Here is a 23,508-nt window from a genome sequence, read left to right as displayed (position 1 = left end):
ATTTGATTAGAATAGTAGTTTCAAATCAACTAAAAAATTAGAATTTATAATTTTTTCATTTTTAACTTTACTGACTCCACTCAATTATCATTTTATTTTAATAATTTAATATTAACATCCTTAAAAAATAATTTACTACTTAATAATTCATTTTAATTATTAAAAAGTTCATGGTTTATATATTAAAATAGTAACAGTGAGTTATTATAAAATATATTTTCAGAATAATTAATTAGTTATTTTAAAATAATTTTTATATTTTTATTATAGTTTGAGTGATATATTTTATATATCATAATATTAATAAGTGTAAATATAATTTAAATTCTATATTTTTAATTTACAACATAACGTCTATAATAAAAATTTTATTTTTTCAAACTTATATTTTAACAACAAATCTCAAATGATTACATTTGAAATTGTACTCTTAAATAACACCTATAAAATTTCTTTTTTACTTTATTTTTAAAAATCATTTTTCAAAAACTCTGTCAAACTGAGACTAAATCTTTACGTTTGCAAAATATCAAGCTAATAAGCCCAGGTACAATCTCAAATATAAAAAAAATAAATTAGCCTTAACCAAAAGCTTTGTTTATATAATATTTGAATTAAAAAATATTATTTTAATTTTAAAATATAATTAAAAATTTTGAGAATAAAAGAATCAATGTAAATTTAATTTTTATAAAACAATTATCTCTAACTTATAATTAAGAATTAAAATAGATGATTTAATTATAAACGACCAATTAATTTAAATAATTGTTTTATCAATTTGTGATTATTACACCATAGTATCTGTTTGAAAGTACTCAAACATCCCTACAAATAAAGTGCGGGAACTTGAGAATTCTAAAGTAACAACCTCCTTCTAACACATTTTATATTTATTTGATTAATTTTTTTTGATATTTTAAATATAATAAATTGAGTTAAAATAGTTATCTTATTAATAAGTCTATGTAATATCTAATTTTAAATAATTGGTATATAAAATATTTTTAATTAATAAATAGATTTTAGGGTATAATTTAGAAGTAAAAAATACAATGTAACCGATTTAAGTGGTTGTTTTAAATAGTTTTAATTAAAAATAAAATAAATATACGACAAAAACTACTGGTATCTTTTTTCACCAGTTGTTTTAGTAATTATTATTTACCTTTATAATATATTTGTAGGTGTCCCGATTTCCACCATAAAAGGTGGCTCTCACTCTCAGCCTCTCCCATGTATGTTTACGAAGCGACTCTTTTTCTCTGCATAGTAGTGACAGGTGATTGGAGGACTGGTATTCGTACGTCTTTTCCCCTATTTGTTTGTTTGCTTCTTAGTTTGTTGTATATTTAAAAATGGTTTCTATAATGTATCTTTTAAACATTATCAGTCGATTAGAGGTTTCCCGGCGGCGGTTTTCAGTCGAAACTCGTACGCCCTTCGGTATTTCTTCTTTCCCGTTGATGGATCTACTCTATTTGGCTTGGTTTCTGTCGATTTTTGTCTCATTTTCTACTGATCTTACTTCACCCGTTTGTATTTTGTCTAGAATTTCTTAGATCTCCGTTTTCTGCTTCGTCTCATCTAGGATTTGACGCGATCTTACGGTTTTTTATGCTATTTTTGCTATGTATATGTTAGTGTTTCTGTTTTTTTTAGTTTCACTGTCATTAGTTATGTATGTGTATTTTCCCTCTTTGGAATTATAGTGACACGATGTCTATTTCAGTTGTATTTTTTTGGTTGAAAAAGGGGTTTTAGGTTTTCATCGAGGATCAAGACTCTTTTGTTTTGTAAACACGCTGTTGTAGCATTTGCTCTCGCCTCTCCATCATCTGCTTTTGTATGTGAATCTCATTGTTCTCTTTTATCTTCTGTTACAGTTTTATCATCATGGCTAGGAAGAAGAGAACTGATACTCACCCTGGGGAAGGTGAGGGCTCTCAGTCCCATGACACTGGTGGTGGCAGCGGTCATGGTCCCCAACGTCCTCAACAACAAGGACAAGGTGGACGTGGAGGTTATACGGGGGGAAGAGGTTGGGTTCCACAGTCCCAACAAGGTGGTCGTGGGTTAGGCGAGGGCTCTCAGTCCCATGACACTGGTGGTGGCAGTGGTTATGGTATACAACGTCCTCAACAACAAGGACAAGGTGGAGGTTACCCTGGGGGAAGAGGTTGGGGCCCACATTCCCAACAAGGAGGTAGTGGGGGAGGTTATGGAATGGGTGATCGAGGTCGTGGAATGTCACAACCTCCTGAATACCAACTAGGTAGAGGAAGGGGTGAGTATGTTGGAGGACCTACTGATCCCCACCAAGCTAGAGGAAGGGGATATCGTGGTGGATATACTGGTGGGCGAGGCAGTGGTGGCGGTGGAGGAGGACCTTACCCTGGTGGACCATCTCGCCCATCTGTTCCCGAGCTGCACCAAGCAACCCAACCTTCTCAAGTTGAGGTAACCCCCCGGCCTTATCCATCTGAGTCAGGTCCATCATCCAGGCCACCTGAGCAGGCACCATTGGTAGAACATCTTCAGCAGCTTTCCATCCAGCAAGAAGCCAGCCAAGAAATTCAACCAGTTGCTCCATCAAGCAAGTCAATGAGATTTCCTCTCAGACCTGGAAAAAGTTCCACTGGCATAAAGTGTATAGTCAAGGCTAATCATTTCTTTGCTGAATTGCCTGATAAAGATTTGCACCAATATGATGTGAGTTTTTTATCATTAGTGTTTTTGTGTCTTGTTTGTTTTTTTCATTCTGCAGATTCTTGATTGCCATTGTCTATGGAAATAGGTTACCATCACGCCGGGGGTAGCATCACGAGGAGTGAACCGTGCTGTCATGGCGCAGCTAGTGAAGTTATACCAAGAATCTCATCTTGGAAGACGCTTTCCTGCTTATGATGGCGGGAAGAGTCTATACACTGCCGGGCCTCTCCCTTTTGTCTCCAAAGAGTTTAAGATTACCCTTGTTGATGATGATGATGGTTCTGGAGTGCAAAGGTTGTTGCCTACTGTCTTATTTTTATCCAACATTAATTTGTCATTGTGATACTTCTCTTTGAAGGGGAGGAATTGCCATGGTTGCATTTCGTTTCAGAAACCATTTTCCATTGAATTTTCATTTCAAGAATGAAAACATGTTTGGTGACTGAAATTGAAAGCGTGGTCCAGAAAATAAAAATGATTTTTTTCCAAATATAAAACAAGAAAAGAAATGTTTTCAAATGAGAAGGTTCACCAAACATGTTTTCTAGAAAAAGAAATCAATAATGCTTTTCAGAAAATGAGACCGGCAAAATCTGGTTCCTAGATGCAGCGCAAGCGAATAGTTTTAATCTTCCTCTCTTCATTTTGATTGGTGCAGGGGAATATAGAAAGAAAATGTTTGAATGGGATTGGACATTGCTTTTTTCAACTTCTGTATTCCGTTAACTTTTTTCATTATTGATTCCTGATGCAGAAGAGAGCGTGATTTTAAAGTAGTTATCAAATTTGCTGCACGAGCTGATCTACATCATCTTGGCCTCTTTTTGCAAGGGAAGCAAGCTGATGCACCTCGGGAAGCCCTTCAGGTTCTTGACATTGTATTTCGTGAACTACCCACTACTAGGTACTACTTTTCGTTTATTTTTGGATAGATGTTTACTGCACTGCTTCTACCTTACAATTTTGATTTGAATTTAGTGGTTAATAATAATTACAGATACTGTCCTGTTGCCCGTTCATTTTACTCTGCTGACCTAGGGACAAAGCAACGCTTGGGTGAGGGATTAGAAAGTTGGCGTGGTTTTTACCAAAGCATTCGTCCTACATAGATGGGACTGTCATTAAATATTGGTACTATTTTCCTATGGTCTATTTCTCATGTCTAGGTGGTTTATGAATGTTACATTTTGCATGCATTTTATCTATGTGACTTAACCTAACACGCTCTTATGTGGACAATTATCTTCTGGACAGATGTGTCTTCAACTGCGTTCATTGAGCCATTGCCTGTTATTGATTTTGTAGCACAATTGCTAAACCGTGATATTTCTAGACCATTATCTGATTCTGATCGTATGAAGGTTAGATTTTATCAACTTTTCTTATTGGAAATATAATTACCTATACTTTCTTATTCTTTGTTTATTTTTTGATAAGAATTTCATGCCTCATTAAAAACCCCTTCTTGATTAATGGATCTTTTAGGAAAGCTCCTTAATCAACAAAAAAGGAAAAAAGTGCTTTAGGATTTTATTAATCAAGGCAAAGTACATAAAATACAACCAGAAGACAAACTAACAGAACCTTAAAAATTATAGAACATAAAATCAAAACCACCAATACAACCAAACCATCCTTAAACAACAAAACTAGCTCAGCCCCAACAACCTCAATAGGCCACCATAACCCTATTGAAAAACCTCTAAAGCAACAAAAATTAATCATCCAATCCCCTGTTTAGCTAGAGTATCAGCCTCACAATTGCAGCTCCACGGTATGTGTCTAACAATAATCTCCCTCTCCGAGATTAGGGAAATAATTTTTTGAATCATCGAACTAAAAAAATGAGGATATGTAGACAGCAGCAAAATCCAATCCACTACTGATTTGCAATCACTCTATATAATTAACCTTCCCTTCATCGCCCACTCCGACGAGAGAAAAAAGCCAATGCCTTTCTCAATGGCTTTCAGCTCAGCGAGTGGAGGAGGACCTGGACCAACAACATTCGAGAAAGACCCTAGAGTTTTACTTTCCGAATCTCTTAAAATTCCCCCATTTCCCCCCAACAGCCCGTCTCCACTGACTGCCCCATCTACGTTAACTTTAAAAAAATGTAGTGGAGGAGGAAGCCAGCCCTGAACCTTCATCCTTTTAGGGAGCCTAGTATGATGCTTGTCTGCAAGAGTAAGGTCCCCCACAAGGGAGTCTACTTGAATAATGACGTTCGGGTGCTTAGCCAGAAACCATTTAGCCTATCTAAATCTGCAAATGAAGAAAAGAGTAGGGCTGTCCAGTTTCCACTCCTCAAAAACCACCGAGTTTCTAGCCTCCCATAATGACCATAGAACAACACCCGATATAAAACTCCATATTAGAGATTTTGGCCTCATGTCAGACCAAGAACACAGCAAAGAGAATGGATCTTTAGGCAAGACTGACGAGATTTCCCATAACCTCAAAAAATTGCTCCATAGGTCCCACGCAACCAAGCACGAGATGAACAAATGCTGAATTGTTTCATCCTGCTTGGCACAAAACGGATAAGAGACCTCCTCCAATGTAACCCCTCTTCTTCTCAACTCCGTTCTAACCGCCAATCTTTGATGAGAGATCTGCCACAGAAAAGTTTCGACTCTTGGAGGAGCCAAACTTGACCAAACGATCCTTTTCCAATTGATCAAACCCCCTGAATTTGTAGAAAGAGTCAACCTACATGCTTTAGCGGTGAACAATCCATCTCCCTTCCCCGACCACGCCAGAAAATCATCCACCGAATCAAACAGACCAATATTCTCCAATAATGACATCAATTGAATCCAGTAATCCAGCTCCCAATCACATAGATTCCTTCTCGTTTGAATGTTCCAAACCCATCTATTACTCAGGAGACAACCAAACTCTGAAACTTTACCCCACTTGTTATTAGAAAGGACATATATCCTTGGAAATTGTTCTTTAAAGAATCCTCGTTTATCCAAACATCGTGCCAGAATATGATAGACTTTCCATTTGCCTACTTGAATCTTCGAGTGAGATCGCAAACCTTGTCCAATTGCGTCATCTTCCAAGTAGTTTTTTGTAATACCCTTCCAGATCCAAGAGTCCGAAGGAGAGACTACCTTGTTGATGTCTAGAGATAGGTTACTCACATTATGTTTACTGCAAATTAGATTCTTCCAAAGTGTGTCTTTTTCATTTGCGAACTTCCATACCCATTTACCTAGAAGCACTCTGTTAGCAAAATTCAGATCCAAGATTCCCAAACCTCCCTCCTCGAAGGGTTGACAAACCCTTTTCCAATTCACCCATTGAATTCGTCTTTTTGAAGAACCTTCCCCCACAGAAAGTTGGCCATAAGATAATTTAACTTCCTATAAACCTTACTCGGGTTCAGAGAGGAAGAATATCGGCAAAGAGGACAATACTGATTTTATCAACACCAATCTGCCCGCCATAGACAGTGTGGAAGCTTTCCAACCGGACAATTTTATGTTGAAACTTTGAATGATCGGCTCCCAAAGAGCCTCTGAATTTCTCTTTGCACCTAATGGTAAACTTAAATACATTGTGGGCAGAACACCCACGACGCAACCTGCCATCGTAGCCCATTCATTTAATACATCGTCTTCCACATTAATTCCATACAAATTACTCTTCGACAAATTCAAGTGGAGTCCAGTCATTAGGCTAAAGATCCTCAAGACTCTCTTAATATTGAGAATATAGGTAGGTGAATCACGGCAAAACAAAATCAGATCGTCAGCAAACTGTAAGTGGGTTAAGTTAAATGGATCCGATCTTTCAAAAGCAAAACCCTGAAAGAGTCCCAAATCCGCCGCTTTCATTAGCATACGATTTAGAAGTTCCCCCACTAAATTAAACAAGAGAGGAGATAAACTACAACCTTGTCTCAACCCTTTACCCATCTAGAACTCCTCAGTAGGAGAGCCATTCACTAACACCGAGATAGACGTCGTGGAGAGGCAACAATTTATCCAGGAAACCCATCTCTCCCCAAAGCCCATGACTCTCATTAATCTAAAGATAATTGGCCATGCAACCGAGTCATACGCCCTCTGAAAATCAGCTTTGAAAACTACCCCTTTCAGCCCTTGCTTCCTCCAATAGTCTATGCCTTCGTTTGCAAGAAAAGCACAATCTAAAAGTTGTCTCCTTGGAATAAATGCAAACTGTGAAGGGCTCACAATATCTTTAATCACTGAAACTAGTCTCCTCGCTAAAACTTTGGAGATGATTTTATAAAGATTGCCAACGAGACTTATAGGTCTATAATCTTCAATAAATTCCGGATTGATTTTTTTTGGGATCAGAGAAATAAACGCATGATTGACCCCATGATCCCATTTTCTCCCACAATAAAAATCCTCCATAAACTTCATTAATTGCCCCTTCAGAGTTGGCCAAAATTTCTTGAAAAAACCCATCGTAAAACCGTCGGGACCTGGAGCTTTAGAGCTGTCCGAAGAGAAAATGGCCTCCCTTACTTCCTCCTCTGAAAACCTAACCTCCAGGCTATTCCTTTGATCTACTATCAATTCTGCAAAATTTAAATTCAAGTTCCACCTCTAAAAAATCTTTAGAATTTTAGACTTTCTTAAAGAACTGGGAGACAAACTTTAATCTGCTCTGGATCTAACATCACCTCCCCATCCACTTTCAAGGCCGAAATGGTGTTGAATCTGTTTTTGTTTACAACACATAGGTGGAAGAGCCTAGTGTTTCTGTTACCATCTTTGATCCATTTCACCCTCGACTTTTGGAACCAAATTCTTTCTTCAATCTTGTGCATTTTATTTTTCCATAGCTCTTTTCTGGATGACAGTAGCTGTTCCCATTCCAAAGTAGAAAGCCCACTGCATTGTGCCTTAATTTCCAAATCATTTATATTGCTCTCCAACCCTGTGATAGCTTCTGAAATCCCCTGTTTGTTTCTGATTGGCCATTCCTTGATACGTTTTTAGTACCTTGTAATAGACTGTAAATTCCTCTTCCCCCTCTATCTTTAACCCAATCTGTCATTACATTTTGAACCATATCTACGAAACCATCTTCTTCCAGCATATAGTTAAAAAACCGAAAAGGTTTAGGGCCCCGGTTTTTCCCATCTTCTACCAATAGTATCGGATTGTGATAAGAGAGTGATTTAGGAAGCAATTTCTGAACAGACTTCGGAAAACAACTTAAGAAGCTGCTACTCAATAAGAAGCGATCTAGCCTTACCCAAGTAGTAATCTCTCTATTATTACCCCAAGTGAAAGTGTCACCTACCAAAGGAAGATCTATTAAATTAGATTGTTGCAGGAAATTCCTTAGCAGACCCACTGAATGCCAATTTTGTGAGGCACCAATCTTCTCCTCTTGGTCGAGATAAGCATTAAAATCTCCCTTGATGCAAACTGGCAGATTAACAGAATGAACATAACTCAATAGTTGCCTGAAAAACTCCTCCTTTTCTTCCTCTACAGAAGGACCGTACACATTAATAATAACACACTCCACATTAGATACCTTGAACTTCCCTGTTAACACCTGAAATCTACTTTGAGTATACACCCTGCTGACCTCATAAGCATCCTCATTCCACAAACACAACAATCTACCGACTGTCCCCTCCGCTGGTTGGAAACTTTCTCCCTTCAGCAGCTTTCCTCCTAATTTCCTTCTAAGCCCCTTCTGGCTTTTATTCAGTTTTGTCTCCTGTAAAAGCAATATGACCGGTTTGTTCTTTTTACAAGTCTCGACACCCCTCTAATTTTTTCCTTTCTTCCTAAGCCCCTAACATTCCACGAAATAATATTGCAATCCAACATATACACTTAAAACCCAAACCTACGAGAAGCAGAAACTGTCTATACTAACCAGCTTCACTTACCACCCCTGAACCTTCCTCCATCTTTTTAATTTTATCAATAAAAACCTCCCGCCCTTCCTTGAAAGAAATGCCTAAGCTCTGACAGACTTCCCATGTAGTCAATGCTTCCTCAAGAACTTTAGAGAAGGAACAAGAGTAAACTGTTGATACTTCTGCATTGACCAGAGCTTCTGAGATTAAACCTCTTCCCTTCTTTCTGTATTTTCCCCGATTCCTTGAAGCAATAAAAGGATCTGCCACCCCACTTTCTGGAGAAATGTTGCTACTAATAGGAACCATAAAAGTGTTCTAAACAGGAGCAGAACCGATGGTTTCCTTGTCCTGACCCCTTTCCCCTGAAGCTGTTGAAAATTGCTTATAATTATGAAATACCAACCTGTTCTGAATGGGTTTATGACTATTTTCTGAACATAACCAAACTCGTCTTGTTTTTGACCTTCTGTACACCCTTCAACCCTTCAATCCTTCCGAAGTTTTCCTTATTGACAAGCCTTTAGATACTTGATATCCCAATCTCCATCTCCTAAAACTCTTCACCTTTGTTTTGTTGTTGTCCTTCTTAGACTTAATCCCTTTGTCACCCATATCAAAAACCTCAATTTCCTGAATGCCTTCATTCTCCTCCTCTACCATGTTACGACTATTCTCCTCAAATGCTTTAGAAAATGTTTGGTCCTGATAATGACTTTTAAGCTCGACCCCATTTAGATTCTCAGCATGATCAGCAGGGATTTTTTTTAAGGCAGGAGAAAAAGACTCCCTAACCAACCTCTCATAATCCAAAGGACGTCGCTGGGCCAGTGAAACATACCCATACTGCAGATCATATTCTGCTTGTGATGAATTTTTACAAACACACTTCTTCCCATTTCTAAATGGTCTTGGAGTAACCTGCTGAGGCCCAAACTCCTCTAATCTACCCATTTTAGAATTAATCCCACAGACTTTGTCATCTTTATCTTGCCCCGAGGCGCCACCTTCCATGCTGAACACCCTTTTTCTCTCAACAAAAAAACTCCCAACACTTTCTGCTGACTTTTAGCCTCACCTAGTATTGTCCCCTCAGCACAATGGTCAGCCCCTAAAATATTATTTATTTCCACGTTAATTTTCAAATTTCCATCGATCAGCGTGTCATCCCCATGAGAAGCACCTTGAGCCCATGCTTCTTGTCTATTCAAAGAGTCTGACATCGTCTGAAAATTCAACTGCCCTTGCAGACCTTCTCTATCATCCCCTTTACTCCCTTCTGATGAAGTCTCTTCCCCCGGATCAACTAGTCCTTCCACAGAGCCATCTTCTTCAAACCCATCTTCAAGCTCAGGAAAGAACTCTTCACAGCCTTCCACCTTAATCTTAATAATAAAAGATCTTCCATATGTATTAATGACTTCCTGGGGCGGAATATCGAACGGGCTCTCCACTCTTAACAGCATATGTGCCACCCTGCAGTACACTCTTTGAGCATTTTGATCCTGAATCTTCACTAACTTGCCCCATCTCGCTGCCAAACTAGAAAAGAATTAAACTGACCAGCAATTTAAAGGAACACCCATCATGGATACTGCACAGTAAGGTAAAGGAACACCCTTCTCCTCCATGGTAGGCTCTAGCCTTTCAAACCAGAAAGACAATGCCTCCCATTTGTCCTCCACCGCTGCAACTTTCTCCTCCACGGACTTGAATACAATCAGACATGCATTTTTCGCAAAGCTCCACGTTACCACCTTGACATTAAAACCCTCGGTCCTTAAAACTCTTTGCACAAACTCAACTTCGAAAATCTGCTTGCATATACCAGTTAGGGATGATCTTAGCCAAGACCTTTCTTCCGTTGGAATATGAACTTCCAAAGGATTCTTAACCACCCCTTTATCTCCACGGCTACTCATTTGTTGGCCCTCAATATTATTGCTTCCCACTACCGAATCCTCATAAGATCTTCCATCATGAAACTTATTCAGCAATTCCCTCCTCCTCGCGTCAACTTGGACAATTGATCTCTTCCCACTCGGCTCCACTACGATAGCGACTCCAGACCCCGCTCCAGTAAAACGCTCTCGGCCCTGCGGAAAACTTCTCTTCTGATATTTCGCAATCGACACCGATATTCTCCTTCCATCCACCACAACGTTATTCATCCTATCCTTTGCGTTAAATAGATCCTCCTTACTAGCAAAATGCACAAAAGCGAACGTATTGTCCTTGTACTTTGGTCTCCTATTAACGAACGGAATGAACACCTTAATCACCTTGCCGAAATAACTAAAACGCTCCCATAAAACGTTTCTATGCACTCTCCTACTAAGATTATCTATGAAAGCTACCCATGCTCCTTCTCTAGGCAATACTCTACCTCTTCCTGAAGAACCAAAACCAAGCTCCACGTTCACTCTCTCACTAGCTTTCTCACTCATTTCTTCCTTATTATTTTTATTTTATTTTATGGTTTTCAAAATTTGGTGGAATGGCCCTTATTCTTTGTTTATTGTTTCTTCTTGGTTAACAAGCTGATTTTCTGACAACTATTATTTTGTAGTACTTTACTTTTGTTATCTTTATTGTTTTTTGTTTCTTTTTGGTAAACCATCATTCCATGTTCATCGAATAATTTGTATAAATAGATAAAAAAGGCTCTTAGAGGAGTCAAAGTAGAGGTTACACACCGGGGCAACATGCGGAGGAAATATCGTATATCTGGTTTAACATCACAAGCAACTAGAGAGCTGACGTGAGTATACTATTATACTATGATATACTATTGATTTGAATTTTTTTTGTGATTGGTTCTCTGGTCACTTGTGATATGGTTTGATTCCTAATTCTCTAGGTGGTGGTATTGTTTATAGTTTTCCTGTAGATGAAAGAGGTACAATGAAATCTGTTGTGGAGTACTTTCGTGAAACTTATGGTTTTGTCATTCAACATACCCAATGGCCACGTCTGCAAGTCGGGAACCAACGGAGACCAAATTATTTACCGATGGAGGTAAATCATGCACCACATTTCTTTAGATTGCACATGTAATTGATATATAGATATGCATGCTAATGACTTGTCATTCACATTGGTATGCAAAATTGTAGCGGGTCAGAGGTACTCCAAGAGATTGAATGAGAGACAGATTACTGCTTTGCAAAAGGTCACCTGCCAGCATCCTCGTGATAGGGAATATGATTTTATGAAGGTATGCCATTTTTGCCTTCATCTTTTGTGTTTCTGAATTCTTTTGCATTGTCTCCTAAGTCCCACTAGTTTTTTTGTTTTGCATTTGATGGATTGATTTCACATATTAGTCTTCTCAACTTTTGTATAGAAGCTGTATAATATGTTTAGTTCCCCCCCCCCCTTTATCTGTTGGTTGCATGTGAACAAATTACTTTGCATGAATGCTATGTAAGATGTTTCTCTTTTTTATTCTTTATCTGTGGTTTGAACGTCAACAAAATGCTTGTAAAGATAATGTTAATTGTGCCTGCCAAACTGTTCTTTAGGATAAAAATTCAGTGAATTAAGTATGTTGGACTAATTCTCAGGTGAGTTGATGGTTTCTAACTGTTGGACTAATTTCTTTTGTTCCTTGTTTAGACGGTGGAACACAATGCTTATCATGAAGATCCTTATGCAAAGGAATTTGGTATTAAAATCAGTGAGAAGCTTGCATCAGTTGAAGCGCATATTCTGCCTGCGCCACGGGTAATTTATCAATAATTATATACTTTCTTCTGCAACTTTGTGACTCCTTCAAGATTTTGATTTTTTATTGTAATTTCTGTTCTCCATGTAGCTTAAATATCATGATACGGGTAGAGAAAAGGATTGCCTGCCTCAGGTTGGGCAATGGAATATGATGAATAAGGTACCTCTTACAGAAGTGATAGTACATTTTGTTCTTGAATTTGTGGTCTCACTATGTAATGTATTTTAATCAAACTATTTTTGCATACACCCAAATTATTGGAATAGATAAGTATTTTGGTTATCTATGTGAAAAGAGATGGAAATCTTAAATGTAAAATGGAAGTTGGTTTAATTGCATGTACAGAGTTTTAGAATTGTGATTTAGGCACATAAGAGTGTGTGTAAATATGAAACCTAACCCTGCATTAAAGAAACGGTTACCGGAAGATAGCGATGCAAATTTAGGTTAACATGAGAGATTGAGGGAAGGTAGAAAGATTCATTCACCAGAAAAGAAGTGTGATTTTTGTCGGAATAGATTCACTGAACATTGTTTAATTTAAATTCCTATAACATTTTTAACTCGCTGAAAGAAGAGACCAAGTAGGAAACTAAGGGTATTTTCGTGTTGTGCAAAGCATTGAGTGAACTATATGAACTAAATTTGTTAATTTTAGGTTTTTACAATCTGCCAAGTTGTACTATAGCAGTTAGTTCAAAGAGATTTAATTTTATGTCTGACTCGTATATTTTGATGATTTTGATATTTTGTTGTTGGGGTGTGGTGGGTTTAAGATATAGCCAGAAGCCTGCCATAAAATTTTATAATTTATAATGGCTATACGGTGAATGTTATCTATCAAGTTTGTAATCTATTTTTTGGTCTTTTCACAATCTGTTGTGATGTCATGCCTTTTTGATTTTGTTTTCCTTCCAACTAAACGTTCTTTGAGCTGGACACATTTGAGTGCAGTGTGTAATGGCAGGTGACTTATGTTCATATGTTGTGAGTCTAATGGTTGAATGTCAAATCTTTTGCATTCTCAGATTTGTAATTGTCTTTTTGCAGAAAATGGTAAATGGTGGGACTGTAAACAACTGGACCTGCATAAGTTTCTCCCGAAAAGTACAGGATAGTGTGGCACGAGGGTTTTGCTCTGAACTTGCACAAATGTGTTATCTCTGGCATGGTAAGGGGGTCTCAGTTATCTGAGATACTGTCTTCTAGATCTTGGTGCATTGCTGTTGAATGATTTTTATTTTGGAAGAATTCTTGATAACATTAATGTTTGCGTCATTCGCAGGCCTTCTCTCCTGAACCAGTGCTTCCTGCTATTAGTGCTCGTCCTGAGCAGGTTGAGAAGGTCTTGAAAACAAGATATCATGATGCCATGATTAAACTCCGGCCCCAGAACAAAGAGTTAGACCTGCTCATTGTTATCCTTCCTGATAATAATGGTTCTCTTTATGGTCAGATTTTCTAGTCCTTAATTTCTTGTTTCTTTTAAGAAAGTCCAATACCTTTCTCTGAAGCTCTCTATTTACCTTGCAGGTGATTTGAAAAGGATTTGTGAGACTGATCTTGGTATTGTTTCTCAGTGCTGTTTGACTAAACATGTATTTAAAGGGAGTAAACAATATTTGGCCAATGTTGCCTTGAAGATCAATGTCAAGGTTGGTGGGAGGAATACAGTTCTTGTTGATGCAATATCTCGAAGAATTCCTCTTGTCAGTGACCTTCCGACTATAATTTTTGGTGCTGATGTTACCCATCCTCATCCTGGGGAGGATTCAAGCCCTTCTATTGCAGCTGTATACCTTTTTATCTGCTTTTGATGCTTGTGTTTTATTGTCTGATTGCCATGTGTGAAATTCTAATTATAAATGTAAAACATTCAGGTTGTTGCCTCCCAAGATTGGCCGGAAGTTACGAAGTATGCTGGTCTGGTTTGTGCTCAAGCTCATCGTCAGGAGCTCATTCAAGATTTATACAAGACGTGGCAGGATCCTGTGAGGGGGACTGTTTCTGGTGGCATGATCATGTATGGTTTCTGATATGAATTTTGCTTTTTCATAGATTTCAACTGCTGTTTAATTTCCCCCCTTTTTGTTCTTTGGTAATACAGGGAGCTCCTAATATCTTTCCAAAAGGCCACTGGACAGAGGCCAAAGCGCATCATATTCTACAGGTATGATCAAGCTGCTCTTGCTATTGTTCTCTCCTGCCCCCTTTTCTCTTGTTTTTTTTTGCATTTATTTATTTTTTATTTTCTATGTGCAGGAACAGGGTTAGTGAAGGTCAGTTTTATCAAGTTTTGCTATATGAACTTGATGCTATTCGTAAGGTAAGCCCCTTCTGTTGACTACTTTACAACCAGAAATTTGCCAATCAATTGTATTGTCAAAGCTTTGCATTGCATTGACAATTCACGTGCGTTCTATTCATTTAATCTCAGGCGTGTGCCACTTTGGAGCCAAATTATCAGCCTCCTGTTACATTTGTTGTGGTACAAAAACGACACAACACAAGGTTATTTGCCAACAACCATCATGATAAACGTTCTGTTGACAGGAGTGGGAATATTTTGCCTGGTAAGTAGTATTCTCTCATAATATATTACAATTTCATAAACGAGGCATAACCATTATTTTGTCCTGTATGTATTTCCTGGCACAGTCGTTGACTCCAAAATATGCCATCCAACGGAGTTTGACTTCTACTTATGCAGTCATGCTGGAATTCAGGTTTGATTTGCTTCATTTCTACACTCAAATGTTTATCTCTGTGTTTTCTTTTATAGCTTCATCCTTGGTAAAACAGGGAACAAGCCGTCCTGCTCATTACCATGTGCTATGGGATGAGAACAAGTTTACAGCTGATGCATTACAATCTCTTACGAACAATCTCTGCTATACGTATGTTCTATCCCTGACCTTCATGATTTCAGTTTTGTTTGCTTAGGCGAATGATTAATTATTTTTTTACTTGTTGCAGATATGCAAGGTGCACACGTTCAGTGTCAATCGGTTAGTTCTTGTTTGGTTTCTTCCAAATACAAAATGCGTGTTTGAGTCCTGTAAACTAGTTTTTGCACCCCCTCCTCCCCCTATTTCTTTCGGTGATTAATGACCTAGAAACCAATAAATGTGCAGTTCCGAAATAGGCGCACAAGGGGAGCTGGTGCTGCTGTGAGACCTCTGCCTGCCCTGAAGGAAAAAGTCAAGAAGGTTATGTTTTATTGTTAGGGGGTTTCAGCTATATATTATATTATATTATTTTTCCAGGGATTGTGAACAGTATACTCTGTTGGGTTCTGCATGTGAACTAAAACATTTATGTTAATTTGGAGACTTCGCTACTATTGTTAATTTTAATAGTTTATTTATTTAAACTTATATAAAATTAGAATAAATTTATTTATTTTAATTTTGAGTTGATTCGATTCATGCGAATAGTATAATAAATTCGAAACTGAATTGTAAATTAAAAAATCTAAACCGAACTGAATCGCATAGTTTGGATCGATTTTCTATATTTGGATCCATTTCATTCCTCAGAGATTAACAGTGACGTAGCCATTAAGCCAGCTGTGGATCCAACATTGTTATTTCAAGTACGAGTGTAGTTTTTATGGTAATATGTATTACCATGTGTGACTCGGATTAATTATTCATATCCACTTTTTGCGTTGATAAAATAGAGTTTGTTGTCACATGAAGACGATGATTTTAAATGTGCTTAATATTCTCTAGGACGACAATCAAATAGTTGCACTAACTATTGAGTTTGATCACGCGTACTTTGTACATAGCAGAGAAACTAGGCATGGTAGAAAAACAAGCTATTTCCAGAAGCACAAGCAATTAAGTAGGCGTGAGGATGCCATGCAAGATGCTGAAGCTTAGAATTCCTGTTCAACGGAAATCCATCACCAAGGTTTGTCCTTTCGTGCCCTGTTTAATAAGGGTAACAATCATAATTAGGATGTAGCTGAATGGAAGGCCGATTAGAATGTACAAGAAGCATTTGAAAGGTTGACAGGCATGTGATCAGCATTTATGCGCTACCAAGTTATTCGAGACTTCATACCTTGCCTGTGAAATCCGCGGGCAAGGATACTCAGAGATGATCTTCTTGCCCTTCGGAGTGGCTTCCTACTTTTGTTTATTAAAAGAGAATTTAAGAGCAACTGTAACAGCACATGGAAACACTCAAAGGAAGAAACGAATCGGCCCACCTGTTTGGGTCTTTGCTAGCTTCAATTGTAGCCCCCTCTTCACTCCCAACGCCATGGGAGAAGATACGTAAGAGATTGCCGAGTCAAAAGAAAAAGATATTCATGTTAGGTCAGTGAAGGCCGGAGTCTTTCGGTAAAAACATCCGAGTCAGATGACTAAACACGTGGGCATAAAGTAGCAGGAGAACCTATAAGATCCAGTTGCAAAATGAAGTCCATCTCCACTGACGCAGCACTCAAATTTATCAAATATGGAGTCATTAGTATACAAATCGCACAACTGCATCACAAATTGCATGCTATCAATAATAAAAACAAGTCGGAAATGTGACATGAGAAAAAAGTAGAGATAAGATGGGGACAACTTGTACAGCACAGCTCTAGACAAGAAGTAGCCACGAGGAAAAGAACTTAATGTCAACCATTTAACATCTCTTGCCACTCAGCTAAACCGGCTTCTTACCGAACAATACTATCAAGATAAGCAAATATGCCAATGTACAGGAAAAACTAACACGACTTATAACAAAAAGATTGAACCCTGAGCATAGAAGTTAATTTATCTGTTAAAATGGGATAGGTGTGTTTTGCTCTTTGCACTTAGCAAAGTATGAATGCTTTGTGAAGATACCATCATCAAGAAAAGCAAGTAGGCTAGTCTGTCAATGAACAGAAAATACATGATAATGGAAAAAATGGAAGCACGCGGTGCATGGAAGTTAAATAGTCTATTAAAATGATATTGCAAGTTTTCTGTTTTCTTTGGATGTATAATACAAATCATTCATGCAAAAGGGGGAAAAAAAGAGATTACAAGCTCCAGAAAGACCTATAATACAAGACACTAGTACTCATCTATCATGAATGAGTTTCCACGTGAGTTATCTTAATATAAAGTTGCACTGGAAGGATATGCACTTACATTTGGGCGCAAGTGTTCGTGAATCTTGAATGTTGCAACTGGTGAAGAATCCATGCGCACATCCCATAGCTGAAACATAAAATGAAAATCGTCAGTTAATAGAAGACATAAGCACATTATTTGCATTCAGAAGAATAAGCAAACATATTGGGGGGGGGGGATATAATGTAAAATCAAAGAAAACACTACTTTGAATTTGGATGAAATTACCTATAAAATCACATTTCATACTTCATGAGTAATTCTCAGTCTAGGTTAGGTACCTTAAGGTTCATATAGTCACGGCTTAAGATGTGCCGTCCATCAACTGAAAACTTTATATCAGATATGGAAGCAACAATCTCAGTAAGGAATGAAGGAGACCCGTGACTTTGTTCATCCCGAAATCTGTGTAATACAAACCAAAGATAGTATTTGAAACCTCCATTCCTTGTTTGATGGTAACATAAGTCAATGGTCGTGATAACTAAAGAACTGCAAGGAAGAAAGAGGACCCACAACTCACATCATTGCATTGAAATCACATAATGCTGATTGTCTCATGTCAACTAGACGAATAAAACCTCTTGAGCTGCTATATGAAAGTAGGTTACAATGAGTTGGATGGAATTCAGCTGACGTTATGACCTCTGAACAAAAGTAAACAAGATTGAGAAGAAACGGGTTAAAAACAGCCAGATAAAAAAGGGTCTTAGTCATAAGTCAAAGCATAGCTAAGAATGTCATAATATAGGAAGGCTGTCTTGTCAAAAGGAAATGAAAATGATTTGACATCAATTGCATTGGAATAACAGATAAGGGAGCTTCACAACTAGGCAAGACCTTAACTATGATTCAACCAGGGAATGAGAAACATAAAGTAATCCGTCATACCGGTTACCTCCGCTCACTATATCTAACTCATTCATAACAAAAGTAAATCCAGTACTTCTAGCTACAAAATGCAGAGAGAAACAATGAAAAAATTGGAATTAAAAAAAAAATAAAGACACCAAACAACATTCTTTGGAATAAAAAAGCACAACAATAACACCCATTACCAGTAAGATCCTCCATATTTGATGGCTTCATGTCAACGATATTAAACGATTGATCGGTGACTTCAAGGTTCCACAAATTTACCCTAAGATCATCTGCAGATATAAAGGTCTCACCATCGCTGCAAAAGGGTTATCTGGTTATGAACCAATATTCTCCCTTAGATGCAGCAAAAAGATCTAAACTTTTAATTATATACTTCGTTGAATGCCTTCCATCATGTAGAACCCAAAACACAGTTCTGTCTGAGTTCTGGAACACGTTTGTATGCAATAATTCTAAATATAAAAGAAAAAGGAAAATGTTATATTTCTGTTGAAAAAGGAAACACCAAAAAGCACATGTACCTGTTATTCGAAATTGAATTGATATTAAAATCATGAGCATTAGCATACACCCTTCTACATCTTGCATAAGCAGTGTCTTCATAGTTGGCAATCTAGTAACATAATAAGGCAGTAAATAACTTGCATACCAAACAAACAAAAACGATACCTCTAAATGATCTCTGACCTAGTCCACTCAATACTCATCATATACACCTTATAATGCAAATCATGAGATGGGAAAATATTGTTTGCCACATTCTCTTCCCCTTCTAGGTTATTGCCATTAGCAACAGATGGTATGTCTTGCTCATTCAAAAAACTCCTTTCACCCAGAAGAACATTTTCTGTTGAGACAAATTGACAAGGAAAATCCATTTCCCTGGCTTTCTTCACCTTTCGACCCTTTACCTGACAAGAAAAATTCGTTTAAATTTTGCAATGTATATCTTATGTAAAGCAAAATGGAAGAGGAAGTTATCAGAAGTCATAGGAACACACACCTTCCACAGTTTAATTGTCTTATCGTTGGTTGAAAGGATAAAGAGTGATCCATTGAGACTTGTACACCATTTTAGTTTGTTAATCTTCTCTTCAATCTCCAGACTCTTCAAATAGTCGAACTATAAAAAGGGACATGGCATCAAGAACCAATACAAATGGATACAATATGATAACATGACAGTGTTTCAGGTGTAAGTAAGCATACCTCAGGTTCACGACTCTGAAATTCAGTTTTATATTGATATTCAGGATGGCTTAGAGAGACATAATCCAACTGTTCCAGTTGATTTCGGGAATAGTGCCTCTCTGCAGTCTATGAAGCAATTGTAAAAGAAGATCATAAAACAACCAATACAGCAGCAATGCATGCCTATAACATTACAGACATTAAACATATTACAAGGACAAATAAGGATCCTATTTTCTTCTTTTGGATAACACGTCTCCGTTTGATTTATTACTTCGGCTAATTGCTTTGAGGTACTTACATTTATACACTCCCAAAAGTTCTTAAAAGCAAAAGAGCACCAATTTTTTTTTAAATAAGCAAATGGATAAAGTAAAATCATGCGTTTTCTTGGTCAGAGAAAGAAAACTCTTCTTTACTGAAGTAGATATTCACTTTTTGCTCTTATCTTTCTGCATTAGAAAGCGAAAAAGTGTAACAATGAAAACAAATATAAGCTGAGGTTATTGTATTGAAGATAAAGTTGCAATACAACTGAGAAATTCACACATCTTTTCCATCCTTTGCCTCGAATATCACAATCCGACCGCCTCGATCTCCAACAGCAACGTAATTACCACTCTTGTCAAATTCAACCGCCGATATTATATCAGCTGAAAAAGAAAAGAAAGACACATCTACTCTTCATTTCGTTTCAAACAGGTAAACTTTAAATTTGAAAAAAAATAATAATGAAGATTGCTCATAAGGAGCAGCCGAGCAGTGGCCATGCAAGCAAACAAAACACCATTCGATGGAGAGAGAGAGAGAAGAAGAAGAAGAATAGAAAGCGCAAACCGTCTTGAATTTCGTCATCGGGGCTTCTTTCGCCGAAGACTTGAGAGAAGTCCAGTCCAGAGGAGAAACGCGAGTGATAGGGTGGCGCGTGGTTGAATTCATGCTAGCTTCGTTCCTCAGTCATTAAATGTCCATCCGAAGAAGAATTATTGAGAAAAGAGGAGCTTACGTGTTGATTCTCTGTCGTCGAACTCAAATCCTACGTGTTCTGTTCCCATAAAAACTTTGCCATTTAGTTTTCTCAGCACAATACGTGGTGTGGAGTCTCAGCGGCCCGGGGTCACAACACTTGTTTGTTTGGACTTATATTTTTATCCAAACTCTACGTACGAATTTATTAATGAAAAAATTGATATTTATCGATGTATTAATTTAAGTAATAAATAAGTTGATATCGTTTAAGTAAAATTTTAAGTTTGAGTCTTTATGTATATATAAAGTCTTTATTGTAAGACTCGTTTATCAAAATTAGATAGACGAATCGAGTCATTCTAGATTAATTAAAGTGAAACCTTAAAACTGGAGGACAAACTAAAAAGAAAACATTAATATCTATATTTTAATCTATTTATGAATTAATTCAAAATTATATATTATAAAAATTTATTTCAAAACAATTATTTTTGTTTTCAATATATTATAAAAATAGTAATTTTTTTATTAAAAAAAGGACAAAGAAAATGCAACAACCCAAAACATAAATGAAATATACAGACATTGATGAAAGCCATACATTCGAGCATGTAATGCATTTTAAAGAAAACCTCCCGCTCAAAACGGATCGGTATGAAAATTATAGGAGTTGAAAAGAAAAAAAGAAGAAGAAGAGAATTCCAGGTTGCTGCAGTTTCCGACAACCGCCACAAAGAAAATGCCAGGGCCAGGACCTCACCTCATGTATGCAATGAGCTCTGGCATAGCTCTGACGCACCTCACCAAGGGGCGTTTCACGACGCACCACACCCTCATCTACGCTCTCAACGCCTTCTTCGGCCCAGACATGGGCTCCTTCTCCGAATGGCTGAGCTCCACTTTCTTCGACGACAATTCCGTCGTCTCGTCTTTAGCCGATGAAATCCATCACCCTTTTTATTACGTGGTGATCCTAGGTTTCCCTTTGTGCGTTTTCTACTCTTGGCTATCAAACGAATTGGTGGGAACAAGGCTACTTGATTATGGTTATGGGGTGAGCTTACTTTTTAAATATATAACGCCAATGGTGATCAACCCATGCATATGATTTGGTTGCTAATGTTGCAGGTGCCACTTTCAAGGTTGCAGGCCTTATTCTTGATAGCAGCTGGTTCATTGTCACACTTTTTCCTCGACCACTTATTTGAGGTAAAAGTTCATTTTTCTTTCCACCCCCAAGGGTGAGGGAAAGCTGTTGTTTCATTTCATCCTCTACCTATATTCATGGATTCGAGGGGCTTTGTTTTACGTAAGTTTGATGGGGGAATATGTATTATGTACAGGAAGATGGTCACACAAAAATGTATACTTGGATAATGAGCACCGGTTGGTGGATAAACCGAGCACCTGTCAACCCAGATGCTGTCATAATAGTCGGCTTCTTATGCGTTTGTTTGATCGGCGGCTTCATCTACATCAACAGGTGCTTATTTCTTCATACTGCTATACATCTCAGCATCCATTATATATATGTATCTCTAACATATAAAATCATTTTGCAGTTCAAAGTTAAGAAAGTCAACAGCGAGAAAACAAACATGTGAATCAATGAAATTGATGGTGATTATAGGAAGCCTCTACTGCTTATGGTGTGCAAGCCAAATATACTGGATGAGCCCTCGTCGGCCGCCGGTTGGCGAAGAAGCTGATCTTGGAGTTCTCGTATTTATGGCCATCTACTTTCTTCTTCCTCACTGGCTCTGTATTTTATCCATGGACCCTATTCCTCTCCGCACGCAACGCTTCCCTGTATGGTTTGCGACAAGGTCATCAGAATTTGGATGGGATTAATTATTTCACTCGGCTTCTTGTACTATATTACTCACATTTCATATCTTCTGTACGTTGATTTCCAAGGAAAAAGCTGAAAAGCATGTAAAATGTTAATAGATTTAAGGTGACACGATGACGTTTTTCACCCTCCATTTTTAATTATAGGTAATTATTCTAATGCTCCGTGAATTTTCTAGTTTTTGTTAATTTGACAGTACAATAGGCGTGTTTGACAAATATAAGATAAATGCGTATGCAATGTTGTCATTTTGGCGTGATGAAGTTGCAAATTGTCGAAGTTTGTTGCATTTATTTACTTTCTAGTCCTATATGGGGAACAAATTAATTGACATGCAACCTCTCATCTCAGCATGGCCTGAGAATTTTGTATAGTGGCAGATCCATAAATATTTTTCAGGCTGGGCATATATGTATTAACAACAACAAAATTTCTTAACGGGTGGGCACAAATGAATTTTCAAGGTGGGCACATTCAGTATAATGAAGAAATAAGATAAATAAATTCGGATTCCAGAATGACCATTGATTATGCGCCATATTTTCTCCCTTGAGAAAGATCATATCAAATTTTTTTTAAAACTTTTACAAGTACTAAATTTGAAAATTCCAAGGTAAGGAAGTTTAGGAAAAACATAAATTTATGGTAAAAATATATCCTAAACTATGACACTTTTTTAAAATTAGTCCCCGATTTTTTTTAATATTCTAATGTCATCCTCAAATTTATCCAAATATATAATTAGTTTCAACCGTAACTTAACCTAATTTTTTTTCAAGCATACAATATATAAATTGGCCTAACAATTTTATTAACAAGGGATGTGATTAGTATATACATATAATTTAGATGGAATTAGAATGCTAAAAAAGTTTAGGGTTCAATTTAGAATGAATGTTGTAGTTTAGGAATGAAATAGAGATAATCAAAAGTTTGAGGACCAGTTAGATGATAATCATAGTTTAAAGATGAAATTAAAATATTTAAAAATTTAAAGAGCAATTTAAAATAAGGGTCTATGATCATTTCTATATATGTTTATAAGCTGAGTCGGTGCAATCTTTACCTATAAATTAGGTGATGTTTAAATTCGTGTTATTAATTAGGAATAAATGGATTTAATTTTAAAATCAAATTTAGATAAATTAAAAAACTTATCGATGACCCAACTATTCTCTAAGAA

General features: G+C 37.1%; 1 protein-coding gene and 2 pseudogenes across 1 annotated transcript; 2 read left to right on the top strand and 1 right to left on the bottom strand.

The window, feature by feature from the left end:
• Positions 1-1,215: 1,215 nt before the first annotated feature.
• LOC120200895 lies at positions 1,216-15,401 on the top strand (annotated as a pseudogene).
• A 708-nt stretch (positions 15,402-16,109) lies between these two features.
• Positions 16,110-20,443, bottom strand: LOC120200893 (annotated as a pseudogene).
• Positions 20,444-21,212: 769 nt separating this feature from the next.
• LOC120200870 lies at positions 21,213-22,324 on the top strand. The gene is made up of 4 exons (XM_039201607.1): positions 21,213-21,527; positions 21,602-21,682; positions 21,817-21,956; positions 22,036-22,324. The coding sequence occupies exons 1-4, from the start codon at positions 21,213-21,215 to the stop codon at positions 22,322-22,324; spliced, it is 825 nt and encodes a 274-aa protein (XP_039057538.1).
• The last annotated feature ends 1,184 nt before the right edge of the window (positions 22,325-23,508 follow it).

This window comes from Hibiscus syriacus, unplaced genomic scaffold (assembly GCF_006381635.1).
Source record: "Hibiscus syriacus cultivar Baekdansim isolate YM2019G1 unplaced genomic scaffold, ASM638163v2 tig00006613_pilon, whole genome shotgun sequence".
Taxonomy (NCBI): domain Eukaryota; kingdom Viridiplantae; phylum Streptophyta; class Magnoliopsida; order Malvales; family Malvaceae; genus Hibiscus; species Hibiscus syriacus.
Note: the sequence above shows the minus strand (reverse complement) of the source record. Positions and strands in the feature narration are given on the sequence as shown.

Coding starts and splice junctions, on each gene's coding strand:
- LOC120200870 (XM_039201607.1), top strand. CDS start 21,213: ATGCCAGGGCCAGGACCTCACCTCATGTATGCAATGAGCTCTGGCATA. Junction 21,528..21,601: donor TACTTGATTATGGTTATGGG/GTGAGCTTACTT, acceptor CTAATGTTGCAG/GTGCCACTTTCAAGGTTGCA. Junction 21,957..22,035: donor GGCTTCATCTACATCAACAG/GTGCTTATTTCT, acceptor ATCATTTTGCAG/TTCAAAGTTAAGAAAGTCAA.